Source organism: Nylanderia fulva, unplaced genomic scaffold (assembly GCF_048542155.1).
Source record: "Nylanderia fulva isolate GAGA-0341 unplaced genomic scaffold, ASM4854215v1 Scaffold3, whole genome shotgun sequence".
NCBI classification, from domain to species: Eukaryota; Metazoa; Arthropoda; class Insecta; order Hymenoptera; family Formicidae; genus Nylanderia; species Nylanderia fulva.
This window is the reverse complement of record NW_028190368.1, coordinates 6,431,485-6,447,832: the sequence shown is the minus strand read 5'-3', so window position 1 is coordinate 6,447,832 and position 16,348 is coordinate 6,431,485. Positions and strand designations below refer to the sequence as shown.

Genomic DNA, 16,348 nt, shown 5'->3' with positions numbered 1-16,348 from the left:
AAATTATTTATTTACGCCGAAGCAGATGGACTTCAAACTCAATCATTCACCTTTATACTGCCAATATATCCGCTAGGTCGTATTCAGCCTTCGTTGTTGATCCATTTTATAATCGCCCTTTGCGTGACATTTTTCTTCTCCGATCTACGCGACACACAATAACCACAATATATATACGCATATACTATATTTTACACACATCAGTTCCATATTTATATTCCTATATAGATCATACGCGTTATTTTTCGCACTTCATATCCCAATTTTTTTTGTTACCTTTATTACCTTCCGCGAGACACGAGTATGCAACTCTTTCCTCGGGTTCCTTTGCATTTCGACTTTTTTTTCGTTCGACTTTAATTACAAGTACAATTATCTGTAATAAATAATAGCAAAGTTTACAAATCGCGCCACGAGCGCGCGAATAGAGCACCGAGTGCGGGACGTCGCTTCGATTTGCGTTCGGAAATCCCCCTTATTTTCGTATCGATTTGATCGAACGACGGTCATCATAATAATTGATCCATTCTATGTAAAATACACCACATTACGTGCACAGATAGCATCATAAACGCCGTTATTTTTTTAAGACACTCGACGGGCGTCTCGCACTCGACTTTTAAGTACGATACTCTTAGTACAAGCACAGTACTCGACTGTACAGAAATAAATAGAATGAAAGAGAGAGAGAGAAAGAGAGAGAGCGAATGAGCAAGAATGTGAGCGAGAAAGAGCGCAAGAGAGATATAGAAGAACACGTAAAAAAAAAATAAAAATAAAAACACAACTATATAATTTCCGCTCAGCGCCTCGAACGCAAAACATATACTACTTGTAATCGTAACTTCTTTGTCGCCATGTATTTGCCAACGAACGATGATTTATTAATTATTATTTTTCTTTTTGCCTTCATTTTATATTAATATTATTTAGAGAGCAACAATTATTAACGACTACGCTATGATAAATGATAATCTTTCTAGATACACTTTTTTGCTTGTTTCCTTACGACAAATCCACAGCGAAAGCACATATACATACAGAATCATACATACGCGAGTATACATTTAAAACGCATATGTTATATATATATATATATAGATATATATAAATATATCATTTATTCGCGGTGAGACAACGTGATTTAGCGGAGCGCAAACTTCATCATCGCCCTTTATTGGCGTTTGTTTTTGTATCACGTAAGACGAGTCGTTTGTTTAAGGAGAACTCACAGGAGAACGCTAGGTCGGTCTCGAACTCGCGTAGAAACTCGTATCTCTCAATCGCATGAGTTGTAAAGGAAATCAATAGAATCCATAGAGGCGAGATGAGAGATTCGCGAGATCTCGCGTTGATCGCGACAGACCGAACGTTCAAATCCTGTTTTTTTTTTTTCTACTATCACCGTGCTTCCTTTCCGTTAATTTTTTCTATGTACGCATATCATTTTTTGGACCTTTCGAACATTCCAAAACGCTTGTTTCCCTCTTTTTTTGTCAATTTGTAGAGCGCCTTGTATTCGATTTAGAGCAAAATAAAGTCTAGAAAGACAACATTTTGCCGCGTTCTCTTCAATCCCCGTAATTCTTATATCTTTATTATTAATCTGATTCGCAGAAAAATTAAAATTGAAAATAAAAATAGCGAATGTCTTTTTAGAGATTTTACGTATTTTGGCATTTTTATAATCAAATAATATTTTCGAGCATTTAATTTGTTATTAATAGTTTGCTCAGTAATCGAAGCAAAAAACTTACAGTTTATTTAATTTGTTTAAAAGTTTGTGATTTGTGTTTTTTTATAAATTTTTATTTTAAAAAATTACATTTTTTTATTTATAATCAAGAACCTATAATATTGGTAATCTCGTATAGCTCTGTTAAAATTTATATTTCTTTAATCTGCGAAGAAAAAAGCATAACTGCAGAACAATTGATTAAACTATACATATATTAAATTTTTTTCTAATATTTTGATATTTTGTTTCAAAGTATACAATACTTAAAATAAAAAATTTTAAATATACCTACAAATAAATCATGACTTGCAGGATATCCACGAGGATGATAAGAGAAGGATTTTTTCTAAGGACACGATTCGAATCTTGATGGGAATCATTCAGTTACCATTTCCGTATACTGACTAGTTTTATTTTTCACAGGTGCAGCCGACGACGGAAGTCTTTATACGGATGATCTAAGAATCCTTACGAAATTTCATCGTTATTCAATGGATACGAAACGTAATCAACGAGAATCTCATATTATAAGAAACATGTTATAGCATGTGAAGAAATGTAAATGTTAGAGAAATAAAAAATAAAAATTGGGATAGACGCAAACATTAATCTTTTATTCGTGATGTTCCCATAATTATGTGTCATTCAAAACTAACGAATTAATTTTGAGTTACAGATGACAAACACGATGTCAAAAAAAACCAGCAAGAACCAGCAGCATATAAAGAAAAATTCGTACAATCTAAAATCATTAATCTAGATCCAAAGATGTCTTCACAACTCGTTAGATGATAAAAGATAGCGGGTATTCAGTTTTGTATCTTAGTAAAAAAGAATATTTTAGAATCATAAATTCGATGAAATTTCCTGATTCTAAAATCTTTCTTTCTACGATATAAAAATTCTCCTCCTGCTAATCAAACATCTCATTTTAGGCCGCGTTATACATGTTGGATTCACAAACGACCGCGATACATCGATACACGTTCGACAAGGGACTTTCTCGCTTAGAGATCCTCGAGAAGGTCTCCTTCTCTCCCTTCCATCGAGAGTAGACGATAATCATGATATCACATAACGAAAAAATCGGATATCGTTCCTATTCCTCGATCCCACTCCTATAACGTCACATGCTCGTTGTTGCTAAGCTTGAGATCTTGAATGTCTTTTTTTTTTTGGCATGGCCCGCGCCGTTGTAAAGAGTACCAGTAATGCACGCGTGGTCCCGCCGGAGTTCTCCGGCGGGACACCGCTTGCGTCCAACCCCGAAGAGCGTGAAATACTAATCGTGCCCGTCGGCCCGTCTGCTTGTGCCTTTTCCAGGTTTCTTTGCCGGCCTCGGCTGGAGCGGCGACGGCTCGCGGCGCGCCTCGAGGAGCGCGAACGCCGCCGCGGCGACGACGTCGTCGTCGTCGTCGTCGTCGGCAGCGACGAACGACGTCCCGGCGCCGCTGACGCCGCAGCGTCGTCCCCGTCTTCATTGCCCGTCGCGGCACTCGGCCAGCCGCAACAACAATCACCCGGGCATCGGCGGCGGTGGCGGCATGGCGCATCACGATCGCCGCCACAATTGCTCGAGGTGCGGCAAGAGTTACAAGAACGCGTACATCCTCAAGCGGCACATGCTCTACGAATGCGGGAAGGCGCCGTCCTTCAACTGCCCTCACTGTACTTTCAGCTCCAAGTACGAGCGCAACCTGAAGGCGCACATCAATCACCGGCACGTCGATTTGCAACCCCTGGCCGGTATCGCGGTTAATCAGCGGGAGACGCGACATCAGCACGGCAGGGAGTGACTCGCCGTGATTTGCGAGGTCGCGACGTAAGAACCGGAGCAACGTTCTTCCTTTTATTTCCGAGTGCCAATTTTCAGTCTAACTTCATCGCAGACTGTCGTTCGAAATATTCGCAAGATGAACGTGGAGGTTTGTGATATTTTAGAAGTACGTGACGCGAAGAGGGACAAATTTCTCGTGTGAATATTTAGAACGACACTGATGCTTTTATTTTCTTTTCGAATTTTTAATCATCTGAGAACGGTCGGATTTTTACCTTGCTTCGAGCAAAGAAGGATGCAAATAAAAAATTATTTGCAAATTATTTTGATGATCTTTAAAAAGGTATTTATAAAAAATATGGAAAAGATCTTTTTTTTTTTAATTCAAAATTTTTATTTATTTTTATCGAGTTGAGTAATGGACAAAGAATGTGAAATTATATTTCGTGTTATCAAGATATATCATGTGTGTTATGCAGTTTCCGTATGCATATTCATTTGGTTTCGGTTAAATCAATCCGACTATTTATTTTTTTATAGCCAAAGTAAGTGCCAAAAAATTAATTGAGCTAAATGTTTTAAGTTATGCTCTCTGTTTTCCCATTTCTATTTTCCATTATTTTATTTTATCATTTGTATACTTATTATTAAGTTTATAATATGGAGATTTTTTTTGCGTGACGAGTAAGAAAATAAGATAGATATTTGAGAAACATATACCAAAGATGCGTTTTTTGTCTAGCACTGAAACATTAGCGATGTGCATTACATAAGACAATATATATATTTCAGCCGCTAAATACTAGAAGTTCTAGTTTGAAAGTTCTTTCGTTCGATGTTTATTTTTCGAAGATAGATTACGGCAAAACTTATTTGCCCCTTACGATATTAGAAAAAAAGGATAGGAAACTGAACATTTTATCTAAGAAAACGATAAAGTAAACGTTAAAAAAAAGAACATTAATGATTCGCCATATTGTGGCGCGAAGTTAGCACTCTTGTTGGATCCCGTTTAACAATATATAAATGGATAAAAAATCAAATAAAAAAAAAACATTGTTGAATATATTTCAGACTTGTAGAAGTTACCAAAAAGGTGTGAGAAGATCGCGCTATTCTATCTGTCACACTTTGTGTCGACAGTCGATTTCAAATTATTGCGTGCAATTTGTTGTTGAATATTTTGCCGAGTATAGGTCCCGGAATAGGTCTTCATTTTTCGAGCGTCTTTTGTACGCTTTCCATTTTCGTGAAGACATACGAAAGTAGCGATTAAGAAATATCCTACTAGAAAAGAAGAAAAGAGGACACTTTTTTGGGACGTCTCCGAGTCTTTTGCAGATACTGCTAAATATTGCCCAATTATTTTTATACTAATTATAAGTGATACGAGTGTCGCTCTAGTAGAATCTGAATGACGTAGACTCCACTTTGATCTTTTGTCGAGAAGGACGAAGTTTTCAGCGCAACGAAATACGACACACGTAGATTACCGATCTTAGCTCTCTAGTGCAGTCTAACTTAAGGACTCTTTCCCAAATCTAGTCAGATTAGTCTGCATCTTTTCAATGTCTTTAAACAAAGCAATCTCGATGATTTATAGACGCCAAAGAGAGATCTTGACGATACCAATGGTAGTTAAATGCATATATAATCATTATAACATAAACCCTCTTTTTTATTTCATTGATTTTTGTGCTCGCAAGCGCATATAATAGCAAACTTTATAGTTTAATCTTTAAATTTTCAATGATGATATTATTTGAAATGTAATAATGTTGATTCTTTTGAAATAGAGAAATTCCTATCAATGCAAAATGTAAATAATGCAGTAGTAAAAAAGGTAAATAAAAGTTATCGAAATATGCTGCAATCTCTGATTAAAGAAAGAAATTTGTTTTGTGAAAATTATTTTTTTTTTTTATGTTATTCTGAGATATAGAAGCATTTAAAGGTATCCATAATTTCGTTTGAGACAAGATATAGTCCTCCTCTATCATAAAGTTGTATGTAGATTGCAAACTAATACGTAGGTGCATCAAACAAATCTTTTCCCGCAGTTTAAAAGTATAATCGTTGTCGATTTGACGCTTGATAACATAGGGACGAAGTCGATACTATATGTAATATGTAAGAGATTCATGGACTTGTTCGCGTCTTTGTTCGCGTCTTTCGATTTGAATTAGAGTCTTGTCTAGTCTAGAGAAGGGCCTAAACAAAGGTCGCAAACTATTCTACATTATTAGACACATACAAAATAGAGAATATATTTAAATCAAAAAGGTATATATTATATATATATATACGTATATGTATTATGTATATCACATATATATATTATGCGTATAACGTAATAATGATAATTTGCAATGATATATTACAGTATAAATTATAAGCTATATACTGCAATTAAAAAGGAACGACGCCCTTTTATGCTTGGTCGGGACAAATAATCCGTCAGATTTATTTTTCTTCCATTTTGACGAAACAAAATTAAAAATTAAAAATTTCATAGATATTTCCGCTAACATAAATAGCATATTGCAATTAAATACATCTATTCAATTTTATATGTGCAACATATTCAAGATAAATATGTTTTGCATTAAAACATGTTATGTAATGATATTAAGTTGATTTTCTACATACAGTATAATCAATTAAATTTTACACTTTTTTTCGTATAATAGCAAAAAAAGCTAGTCTTTTATCAATTTAATTAAATTATATCACGGCACTTATATAGAATATGAAATTAATTTTTTTTTTAAATACAGAATGAAAATTCGATAAATTTTTATATATATGATAAAGATGTTTTGATCTCTTCTTTCGTCAAAACAGTGTCCCCATTTTATATGCCATAAAAGATTATCAACATTAGTTCTCTATTTTAATGAGTTCGCATGTTATTTTAATAAATAATATTAAGATTAGACACGGACAAGAGGGAAATAATATGATCCATGTCGAAATTCTAATACAACGCGAGGCAATGCAAGTATCAATTTAGACATTGCGGTAAAGAAATGATATTTGTGAGAATTTTGACGAGATGCCTCGTGTGTTGCGTATGTGTGTGTTGTGTGTATGCATGTGTGTCTGATATACGAGCTTCCTTAGAGAGTCAACGAATTCGAGAAACTATTCGATAAAGGACCAATAAATCGATGAATAACTATCAAAATCCTAGTCAAGCTCGGTTAAACCATCTTGTCCCGACAAAGCACAAAGTGAAAATTGTCAGGGCAATTGTAGAAATGTTGAAGATCTCGTATTTATTCTATATAAATCTAGAAGATCTTTAAATGTCTATAAAATTTACTCTCTTTTTTTTGTTTCTCTCTTTCTCTATCTATCTATCTATCTTTCTCTCTGTCTCTTATCATATCTATCTTCTCGTGTTTATCTCTTTTTCTCTTCCTCGTCCTAGAAATTTGTAGTTTCGAATTATAAGCTCTTATATATCTTTAAAGTTTTCGAATAATCCCGATTTAGATCTAAATGTCGTTGACAATTAATAGGTATATATATATATATATATATACATATATCTCTATACGATTGCATCGATCTGCATCTATCGATTACTGTCTCTAAACTCGCTCGACTGTCTGACATTTCACGATTGTTCGATCGGTATTCTTGGCTCGACATCAAGCTATTGCTTATATCTCTGATAAGAGATAATTGAAAGCGGAAGACGGATCAACGAGCAATGACAGATATTGCGAAATATCGATCAGGACTGCTCGTGAAAACGGACATGATTGCGAACCTCTCAGCTTCGACGTGCTTCTCCTCGAAAATTTCGAAAGGATCTCGATCTCGCATCCGGGCGATCTTACGTTTCCGCTGACTTGTGTCGTCTTGTATTTTCTCCTTCCTTATGAAAATCAAATGATTAATAAGGAGATTCTCGTGTGTCGTCCAAATCCATGTGCCTAACAATGTGATCAAAACAAGTTGTAAAATGCATCGCATTTAATATCTAGTTTCTTGTTATTTAACAGAGATTCATCGATTCTCATGCATTGTCATCCTCTTTCGTTTTCGATGGAGATATGCGATATAATGATATTCGGCATTAATAATTTAGGAGTGAATAGCAAGTCACTGGATAGGATCTCTATATGTTTCAGCAATAATCAAAGAACTAGAATACATTTTTACCACGTATAAAACACCGCAAAGTTATTATAAAATTTGACATCTTTTTAGAATGCTTTTATTATTATTACAAATAGAATTGACACAGATATAAAAAAAAACACGAATGAATCTATTGTTTTATAAGAAAATCTATGAGTATTTATATAATAAAATTTACATGAGCATAAAATTTACATAAATAATAATTTAGTCATGATACAAAAATACATAAAAGTGATGCTATTTATTATTAGTATCAATAAAAAAATACAACACAGCAAAATTGAAAACTATAAAAATGTTTTTTTTTTAATTAATATGAAATCAAACCTTTACAAAATTTATACACGTTATGAAAATATGCGTAAATTCATCAATATAACTTTATTAATTAGTATTTCTTTTATCTATTTATGTGGTACAACAAAATGTTTTCCATAGCAAAAAATCGTTTGGGAATAATTAGGAAAATTAAACAAGCAATTGTGCATTTATCTGTTGTAATTTTTTTATATTTGTATATTGTATGCAGAACGATACATACAGTATTTCATAGTGTATAATGTACGTAATGTCAACCTCGTACGAAACATGAAGGCGAACGGAATGTGTCTTCCAAGTTTTTTCCATGTTATCGAAACAGAGATGAACCGAAATACAGCACGAGAGGAAAGAAAATTTTGTTTTTCACGTTTAAACAATGCGAAACAGAAATACGAGATGTATAGTGATTAGTGACGGAAAGACTGAAGCTAAAAAGAAGGAAATTGCGCGAAGTGAGAGGTATACATTTGTTATTAAAATGAACGATAACGAAATATACGTGCGACTGTCTCAACAGATGCAAGTGATAGCATTACACTTTTTTCTCGCACGTCGATGAAAAATTTTATTTTTTACAGTATCAAAACTCCAAATTAATTTTATAAACATTGATATGCATTCTCTCTGCAATTATTTATATATTTATATACTAATTTCTGATAATTTAAGAATCATCGTAATGCTGTCAATTTGTTATTCAAATCGATTAATTTTATTCAACAGACAGAAATTTATAATGACGCGATTAGTGGCATTTTCTGTCGTCGTGCGAGGTGTAATGTTCGTAAACGAAAAACAAATTGTAATTAATCCACGCGATATTCGCGTTGATTTTGCGACTTTTGTGCCAATATAAATGAGGCCAGCTATTATTATGCAATACTCGAGTCATCGTGCAAGCCGATGAATGGCTGTACACGAGATGCCTATAGAGTTATTTTGAAGTCACCATATATATATATATCTATATATATAAGAAGATAAAAAAGATTAAAATATATATATATATATACAAAGAGAGACGAAAAACACAAAGATTATATATATATTATATATATACACATATATGAATGCATACACGTAGGAATACATATACACACAATTATATATGTAAATATGCATTATAATATATACATACATATATATGTGTATGACTTGCGAACACGCGAGTGAAACAGAAAAGGGGCAAAAGGTGCGAAAGCCAAAGAGATACCTCTAGCTATTAAGATGATTGATGATAATAATTAGTACGTAAGCGTTTTGGCTCCTTTTTCGTGTTTTTGTGTAGGAGCTCTTCCGAATATATAATTGTAAGAATAGAAGATAAAAAGAATATATAATGGGAATATTCCTTGTAATCTCACGCATAATGATTTTTTATAAACGTAATACTTGACATGAAAAAGATTGATTTTTACATTGCAAAATATTTATAATTTGTAACATTATACTTTTTTCATTTTATTATAAATTTTAAAAAATTGAGACAAAATTATGTCTGTATATTTTACAATGTTTTAATATGTTTATCTTGAATAATTTTTATATATTTTTTCGTTTTTTTTTATTAAAAAAAATTACAATATAAATATTATAAACGATGCGTGTGTTGCATGGAATCCCATTAGAAGAAATGGCGATATTATTGAATAAACGGCCCACACACAGAAAATAATGCGTAATATTATTCATTAATGTAATACATGATGTATCTACAATTTAATTGATCCTATTAGATCAAGAGATTAACACCACATTTACATTTACATTATCTCAGTTTCATTTCTTAAATATTTACCTATATTGTGTGTTATCTAAATATTTTATTAATTATTTAATTATAATTTTATAATTTAAATCGTTTATGAGGTGGGTATTAAACTGACCCGCAAATATTAATATATATGTCTAATATACGTATTACGCATAAGATTCTTTCTGATTTATGATTTTTGTGCGCATATCGGTTTAAATCATATTATTAGCAATTGTGAGTGTAATTACTGATAATTATTGTGTTAATAAGGATACTCGACAAATAATAAAGAAGTAAATTTAATTATTCAAATATAGAATATAGATTTTATTTTATGTCCACGTGATATTCCAAATTTTCTTATCATTAATTTATTTTTTTCCTATTATTTGTTTTAATTGATTATAGAGTTTGCACGGTAAATTGTTTTTTATATACCTACGCTTAATGTGTAGTGTAAACTTGAAATAAATGACGCAAATAGACATAATTGTGGCATTCTTTATACATGAAAAATTATATTAATATAATTTAAACTTTAAATTCTTTTTATTTTTTTAAGATTTGAATATTTAAATATTTAAATATTTTAATAATTTAAATTTATTGATAATAAAAAGTTTTGTGGTATACAAAATTTAATGTAACCGATAATATTTAAGAATGATAACTTTTAAGAATGATAAACTTGCATTTGTATAATTATTTCACGTCATGTAGACATTATATATGATCAATATATGAGCCCCTCAAAAAATTAAACCAATCAATTTTATTTTTTCTAAAATAAAGAAACTTAAATAAAATGAATTAATTTGACTTTTAAGAAAAGTTTATAATAATAATAAATTAAAAAATCTCTTTATGTCAAGTATCTTTTAATATAATTATTTGTTTATATAACTATTTTTATTGTTATAACATATTAATTAACTTTGCATTGGGATTGCCTATTTTTATCGTATTGACACTTTTCGCATTTTTTCTTTGCAGATCAATGGATGTGTACCTGTGGATGTCAATTCAAGAATTTTTTTATAATCTGTCATCAATGAAATGAATATGAGATAAAACATCTCTGTTGCTTGTTCATATTTCTATTTTTTTATTGTAACAAATATGAAATATTTGTAGAAGCAGAAATATTTTTTTTACATATTTTATATGTTTTGAAGTCGTTTGTAAAAAGAAAATTTATAATTAATTTTATTTAAAAATAGTAGCAACTTTTTCCATATATACATAGAATGTTTTGCAACTATGGTACAATATTTTAACAGCATTTTTTGAAAATTAAAAATTGAAACTCTAATAGAAAAATATTAAGATCACAATAGTTTCCATCACGATTTAAATCGAGATTTAATATTTTTGTTAATTGAAGAATCACAAACTTATTCGTTTAGTAGCATAATTTACTTTAATGCATTTTTTATTTGCATGCGATGTTATTTTAGAGATTTTGATAATATTATATTTATAAATATAAATAAAAAAAGATATATATTATATACTTGTTAAAAATGTTGATTATGATTCTGTTGATTAATGATTATTTTGCAATTGAATAATGATATTTGATTATAAAAATTGAATGTCTGAAAATCGTTTTTAATAAAAATTTTTCTAATAGATATCAATTTTTATTATGCATCAACGATACAGCGACACGTAAGCTATTTATATATACTTTTTAAATAAATATATTTATATGTACACACATTTCGAATAAGTATATAATCTCGCTAATTGTATTTGATGTGTCAGTTATCATTTTTGTACTATGCGACGATCTGTACGATGCAGTTCATCAACTTTTTAAGAGTAATCTTCGAATAATAGATTCATCCCAATTTATTTCGCGCATATATAAAATTTATCTAACAGTTATTCTCACGCGCCTGGACTTGTTTGATTGTAGGTCATCGACATTATCGTCATCACCACGATCATCAATACCATCATCAGGACAAGCCCTTCATTTGTGATCGCTGCGGTAGAAAATACAAATGGAAGACATCTCTGCATTGTCATCAAAGGGACGAATGCGGCAAGGAACCGCAGTACAAATGCTACTATTGTAATTACAAAACTAAAATAAGATCGAATTGGATTCGCCATGAAAAAACCCACACAAATCCCGGACGTGGACGTAAACAGACGCTTGGGGTCATAGTAACACTTTAAAGATTTGTAAAAATATCGTGAACAATGGGTCCAGTTTTATAATTCGTAAATTCTTTGAACTCTAGTCACATTCGAAACAGAATCTGTGTTTCAATTGAAGTAATTTGAACCATAACAATAACATACGAAGAATTAATAATTTGTGATGGATTTTCAATAGTTATGTGGACGATTAGAAAGATAATATATGCAGTTTAAGTATATGCAATTTAAATAGCTCTAGAAAAATTTAATTAACTAATAACAAATATATCTTTTAAATTTTAGGTAAATTTTACTGTTTTTCTTCTCGCTTTTTAAACTCTCGAATGATTTGACAACGCACACAAAGAATTCCAAGTCAATTTTTTGATTCCTGTAGCAAAATTTGTTTTGTATCTGTTTCAAAATAAAATTTTATATGAGATTTTAATTTTATTTTTACTCAGTATGTGTCAAAATATGTAATAATTGTAGAAAAAAATTAATTTTTTTCAGGTTTATGTTTAATATTAGAATTTGCACAGGGTATAATTATAACGTATATTATTATAAGCATAATCTTTAAAAAATCTTAAAATTATTTCTCCAAAATAGATATATGCATAAATGAACAATAATTCCTCTTCTCGAGCAATTAAGAAAAAATTATTTAAATTATTTATTAAATTTAAAATATCAAATTTATAATTAAAGATGTATAATTTTTTCTAAGTCAGTTCATTGTAAGTAAACTTGACCAAAAATTTAAATACTATTTAGACTATACAAGTATCTATATATAATTTTTTTGTTGCTATATTACGAGACTTATTTTTATTATTTTTTTAATTAACTTAAATGTCGCGTAAATGTCATAATCTATATTATATAATCCAATTAAATTTAATTGCAATCAAAATTAGTAATTAACTATTTCAATTAAAATGTCGATGTACGACTGCAAATTAACAATTATTTTGTTATCGTCAAAATGTGACAAATAATGCTTTAGATTATTGTGATTAAAATAGCAATGACTTATATTTTTGTTATACGCTAATGAAATAACAAAGAGCTATAATGTTTATGTTTATATAATGATATTATACTGCTATTCGGCGACAGAAGATAAGATATATTATAAAATAATTATTGATATAAATATAATTAAATAGAATAATGTTTTCAATGTTGTATGTATGACATGCATGCATATTTGTTTTACAAAAAACAGCTTACTCAATTATTAGAGTGTTAAAGTTGTGTTTCTTATATTCAACAGTTCCTAATATTCTATTCATAAGACCAGATACATTGACCTATAAATCAAAACATAAACACTAGTGATCGTGGCTCGCCACAATAATAGCATACTTCTAAAGTTTTCCTACTTTAGTCGTTGTTAAAGCGTTTAACTGATTGGAACATAATCTTTTCCAGTCTATATTTTTTATTATTTATTTTATTTTATTGTACTTTATATACGCGCAATGTGTTTTGTACATCGCGCTGAGAAAATTTTTCATGAAACGACCGAATAAAAATTTTAATTTTCAAATATATTAATAATAGATGTGATCTTAAATATGAAAACAGTGATATGATGTGTGTGTTTGACTATTTGCCTATCAACATTTCTATGCATCTTTCTAATAAGATATTTGCATATGAAATTGTAATGTTTCTTTATATGATACTTTATATTTATTATGGCATTAATCAAATCGTTTTTATTGATGCCACATTTTCAATAATCGTTTGAATCATGGCAAGATGCAGTAATTATAAATACGATCTCGCAACTTTGACAAAAGAGTGAGAAGTAAAAAAATATATCTAATTTAATGACTTTTAAAAACAATTGATAACAATCTTTGGTAACATATTGATTTGTATATTTGCTATTGAGACGCACGCCTTCCGATATACTTCTATTATTAGAAACTTGTGGCAACAATATTTTAATTGCAATTAATTATTACATATTATGATATTTTATCTTTTTTGTAGAACAATGTTATTTTTCTATTTTAAAATAATATATTACAAAATATTACATGTATATAGAAAAAGTGCATAGATTTAAAATCTAATTAACAATGATTTGTGGGATATATATGTATATGCATGTATATATATGTATATACACATGTAAGATCTCTTTGTTGCTAAATGCATTACTATAATATTGTTATCCGTACAAATTTCCCATATTATTAATAATATAATAATATATATATAATAAGAAAGACAATTAGTGATCTCTGTGACATTGCATTGAAATTGATATAGGCTATTTTCTTGTTATCAAGAAAGTTAATATCATGAATATTTTACGAAATAGAATATGCACTATACACCGATTCCTATGAAATCTAATTGCATTGTTATAATATTTTTATTTAATGCTGATGTTATAGATATATGATTTGCGGCAAATTTAATTGCTATACTTTTAAAGAACTTAAAAAGGGCATTATCCTAAACCATGATTAGAGACTGCTTTTAAGATTCACATACAATAATTCAACATATATATCTAGTTTTATTTATTAAAAACATATTTTGGAAAAGGACCAAAGTTATTCATAGATAATTTTCAGAAGAAAAAGAAACTACACTAATATGTACATATTTTCTGCAAGTATATTTTTTTAGAAAAATAATTATATGTTGTTTAGTTATATTAAGTAAGCTGATGTCACATAAAAGTATTTGAAATTAGCTTACGAATATAAGTTTGAAATCTTTTATAAGATTTATTTTGAAACAAAATTTTTTGAGAAACACTAAATTAGAGAGACTTTTCTGCAATAGCGTGTTCATATTTATAAAATTACCTTAATTTAAATATGAATTATTATATGAAACTTTAATGTTGGAAAAATGATTTTATAAGCTAAAGTTTAATGCAGTAAGAGTAGAAATAAGATGTAGAAGTAATAAAATACAATAAAATAAATCGAAATAAATATCGAATTAAATATTCACGGTCTAAAGTAAGCAATCTTCTAAGTCAACGAAGGAAGTAGAAATTTTTTTCATGTCCTTTCAACTTGTCATATGTGTTTTTGATAAAGAGCAGTATTAAGTAAAGTAAAGCAATTTAAATTACAAAAAGTGTATTTTTATGTTATGCCGTTTGAATGTGAAATAGATTTTTATATATTTATTTTTACTTTTACGAAGATAAAAATTTCTGTAAATATAAAAACTTGAAAAATATAATATTCGTTAATTGTATTTCCTATATCTAATAGAATACAACCATTTCTGTTTATTATATTAGTAATTAATTGTTTAAATATATTTTTACGTATGGATTATGAGAAATTGTAGAATTTCTTTTCTTTTTTTGCAACAAATTTGTGCAATTTTACAAGTATTTAACAAGTTATAATACATACATGGTATGTAATTTCGTAAATATATAACATAAATTAATATATAATAAATTTATAATTCATAAGATCAACTGTTATATTAAGATTTTAAGTAAGGAATCAAGATATAATTAATGATTGTATTTCGCTTTATTTACTTAAAAAAATTGCATTAAAGAAAAACACTTATTAATAAGATTTCATTTGTTAACTGTTTATAGATTTGTGAAAATTTGATGAAAATGTATATAAATATTGGCATAATTAATAACCAAAATATATTTTTCTTATTTCAGATGATGACCAACATTACGCTTATAAACATGGCAAAACAAGTCTTATATATTTTATAGAATATTAACAGTATCAACGTTCATTGTTATGTTACAAATTAGTTACGAACATTAGTTACGAACATTAGTTACGAACATTAGTTACGAAATAACTATATAATTTATGCACATGTTTTAGATTTTAATTACTTTGCTTTATAATTCTCTTCCCTTAATAATTTTCTCATAAAATTGTATCAGGAATACACATTTTGTTTTTTTTCAAAAATAATAAGACATATTAAACAAAACCTAACTTAACTTTTTTTAAATTATGAAAAATTATAAAGAATTATAAAAAGTTTCTTAAAAAATACATATAGTTGCAAAAAAAAAAACGCATTTTCTATTACATTCGTAATCACGACAATAAAACGATTCTCTACACATCACAAAATTCTTCTCTTAATTTTGCACAAATTTTCCATATTTATTTCATCCGATATTCGTCAAGAATTTCAACAATTTCATGATGTGTCTTTAATGTGTCGTCGTTAACGTTTAATGACCGACTCTAATCGCTTTCTACTTCCTCCGTTTGCAGGTTTTTGGCTACCGCACGAGCTGTATATAAACTTGAGGAATACGATGGATGAAAATGCGACAACAAAACGATTCGCGTGCGACACTTGTGAGAAGTCGTATCTGTCGAAGCGGTCTCTCCGCAATCATCAAACGTACGAGTGCGGACAGCCACGGAAGTTCGTCTGTCAACAGTGCGATGCTCGTTTCATGTAC

General features: G+C 29.4%; 1 protein-coding gene across 7 annotated transcripts in view; it reads left to right on the top strand.

The window, feature by feature from the left end:
* The window catches only part of LOC114933442 (longitudinals lacking protein, isoforms A/B/D/L), a 246,568-nt gene that overhangs the window by 181,006 nt on the left and 49,214 nt on the right, over window positions 1-16,348 (top strand). Inside the window, exon 7 of one of the 7 annotated variants that reach the window (XM_085484435.1) lies at window positions 3,062-10,059. The exons of the other annotated variants lie outside the window; for them this stretch is intronic. Coding sequence (XP_085340561.1) covers window positions 3,062-3,534 — 473 coding nt within the window. The 3' untranslated portion in view covers window positions 3,535-10,059. Of the gene's footprint in view, window positions 1-3,061; window positions 10,060-16,348 lie in introns of those variants that run through there. 7 annotated transcript variants of the gene reach the window in all.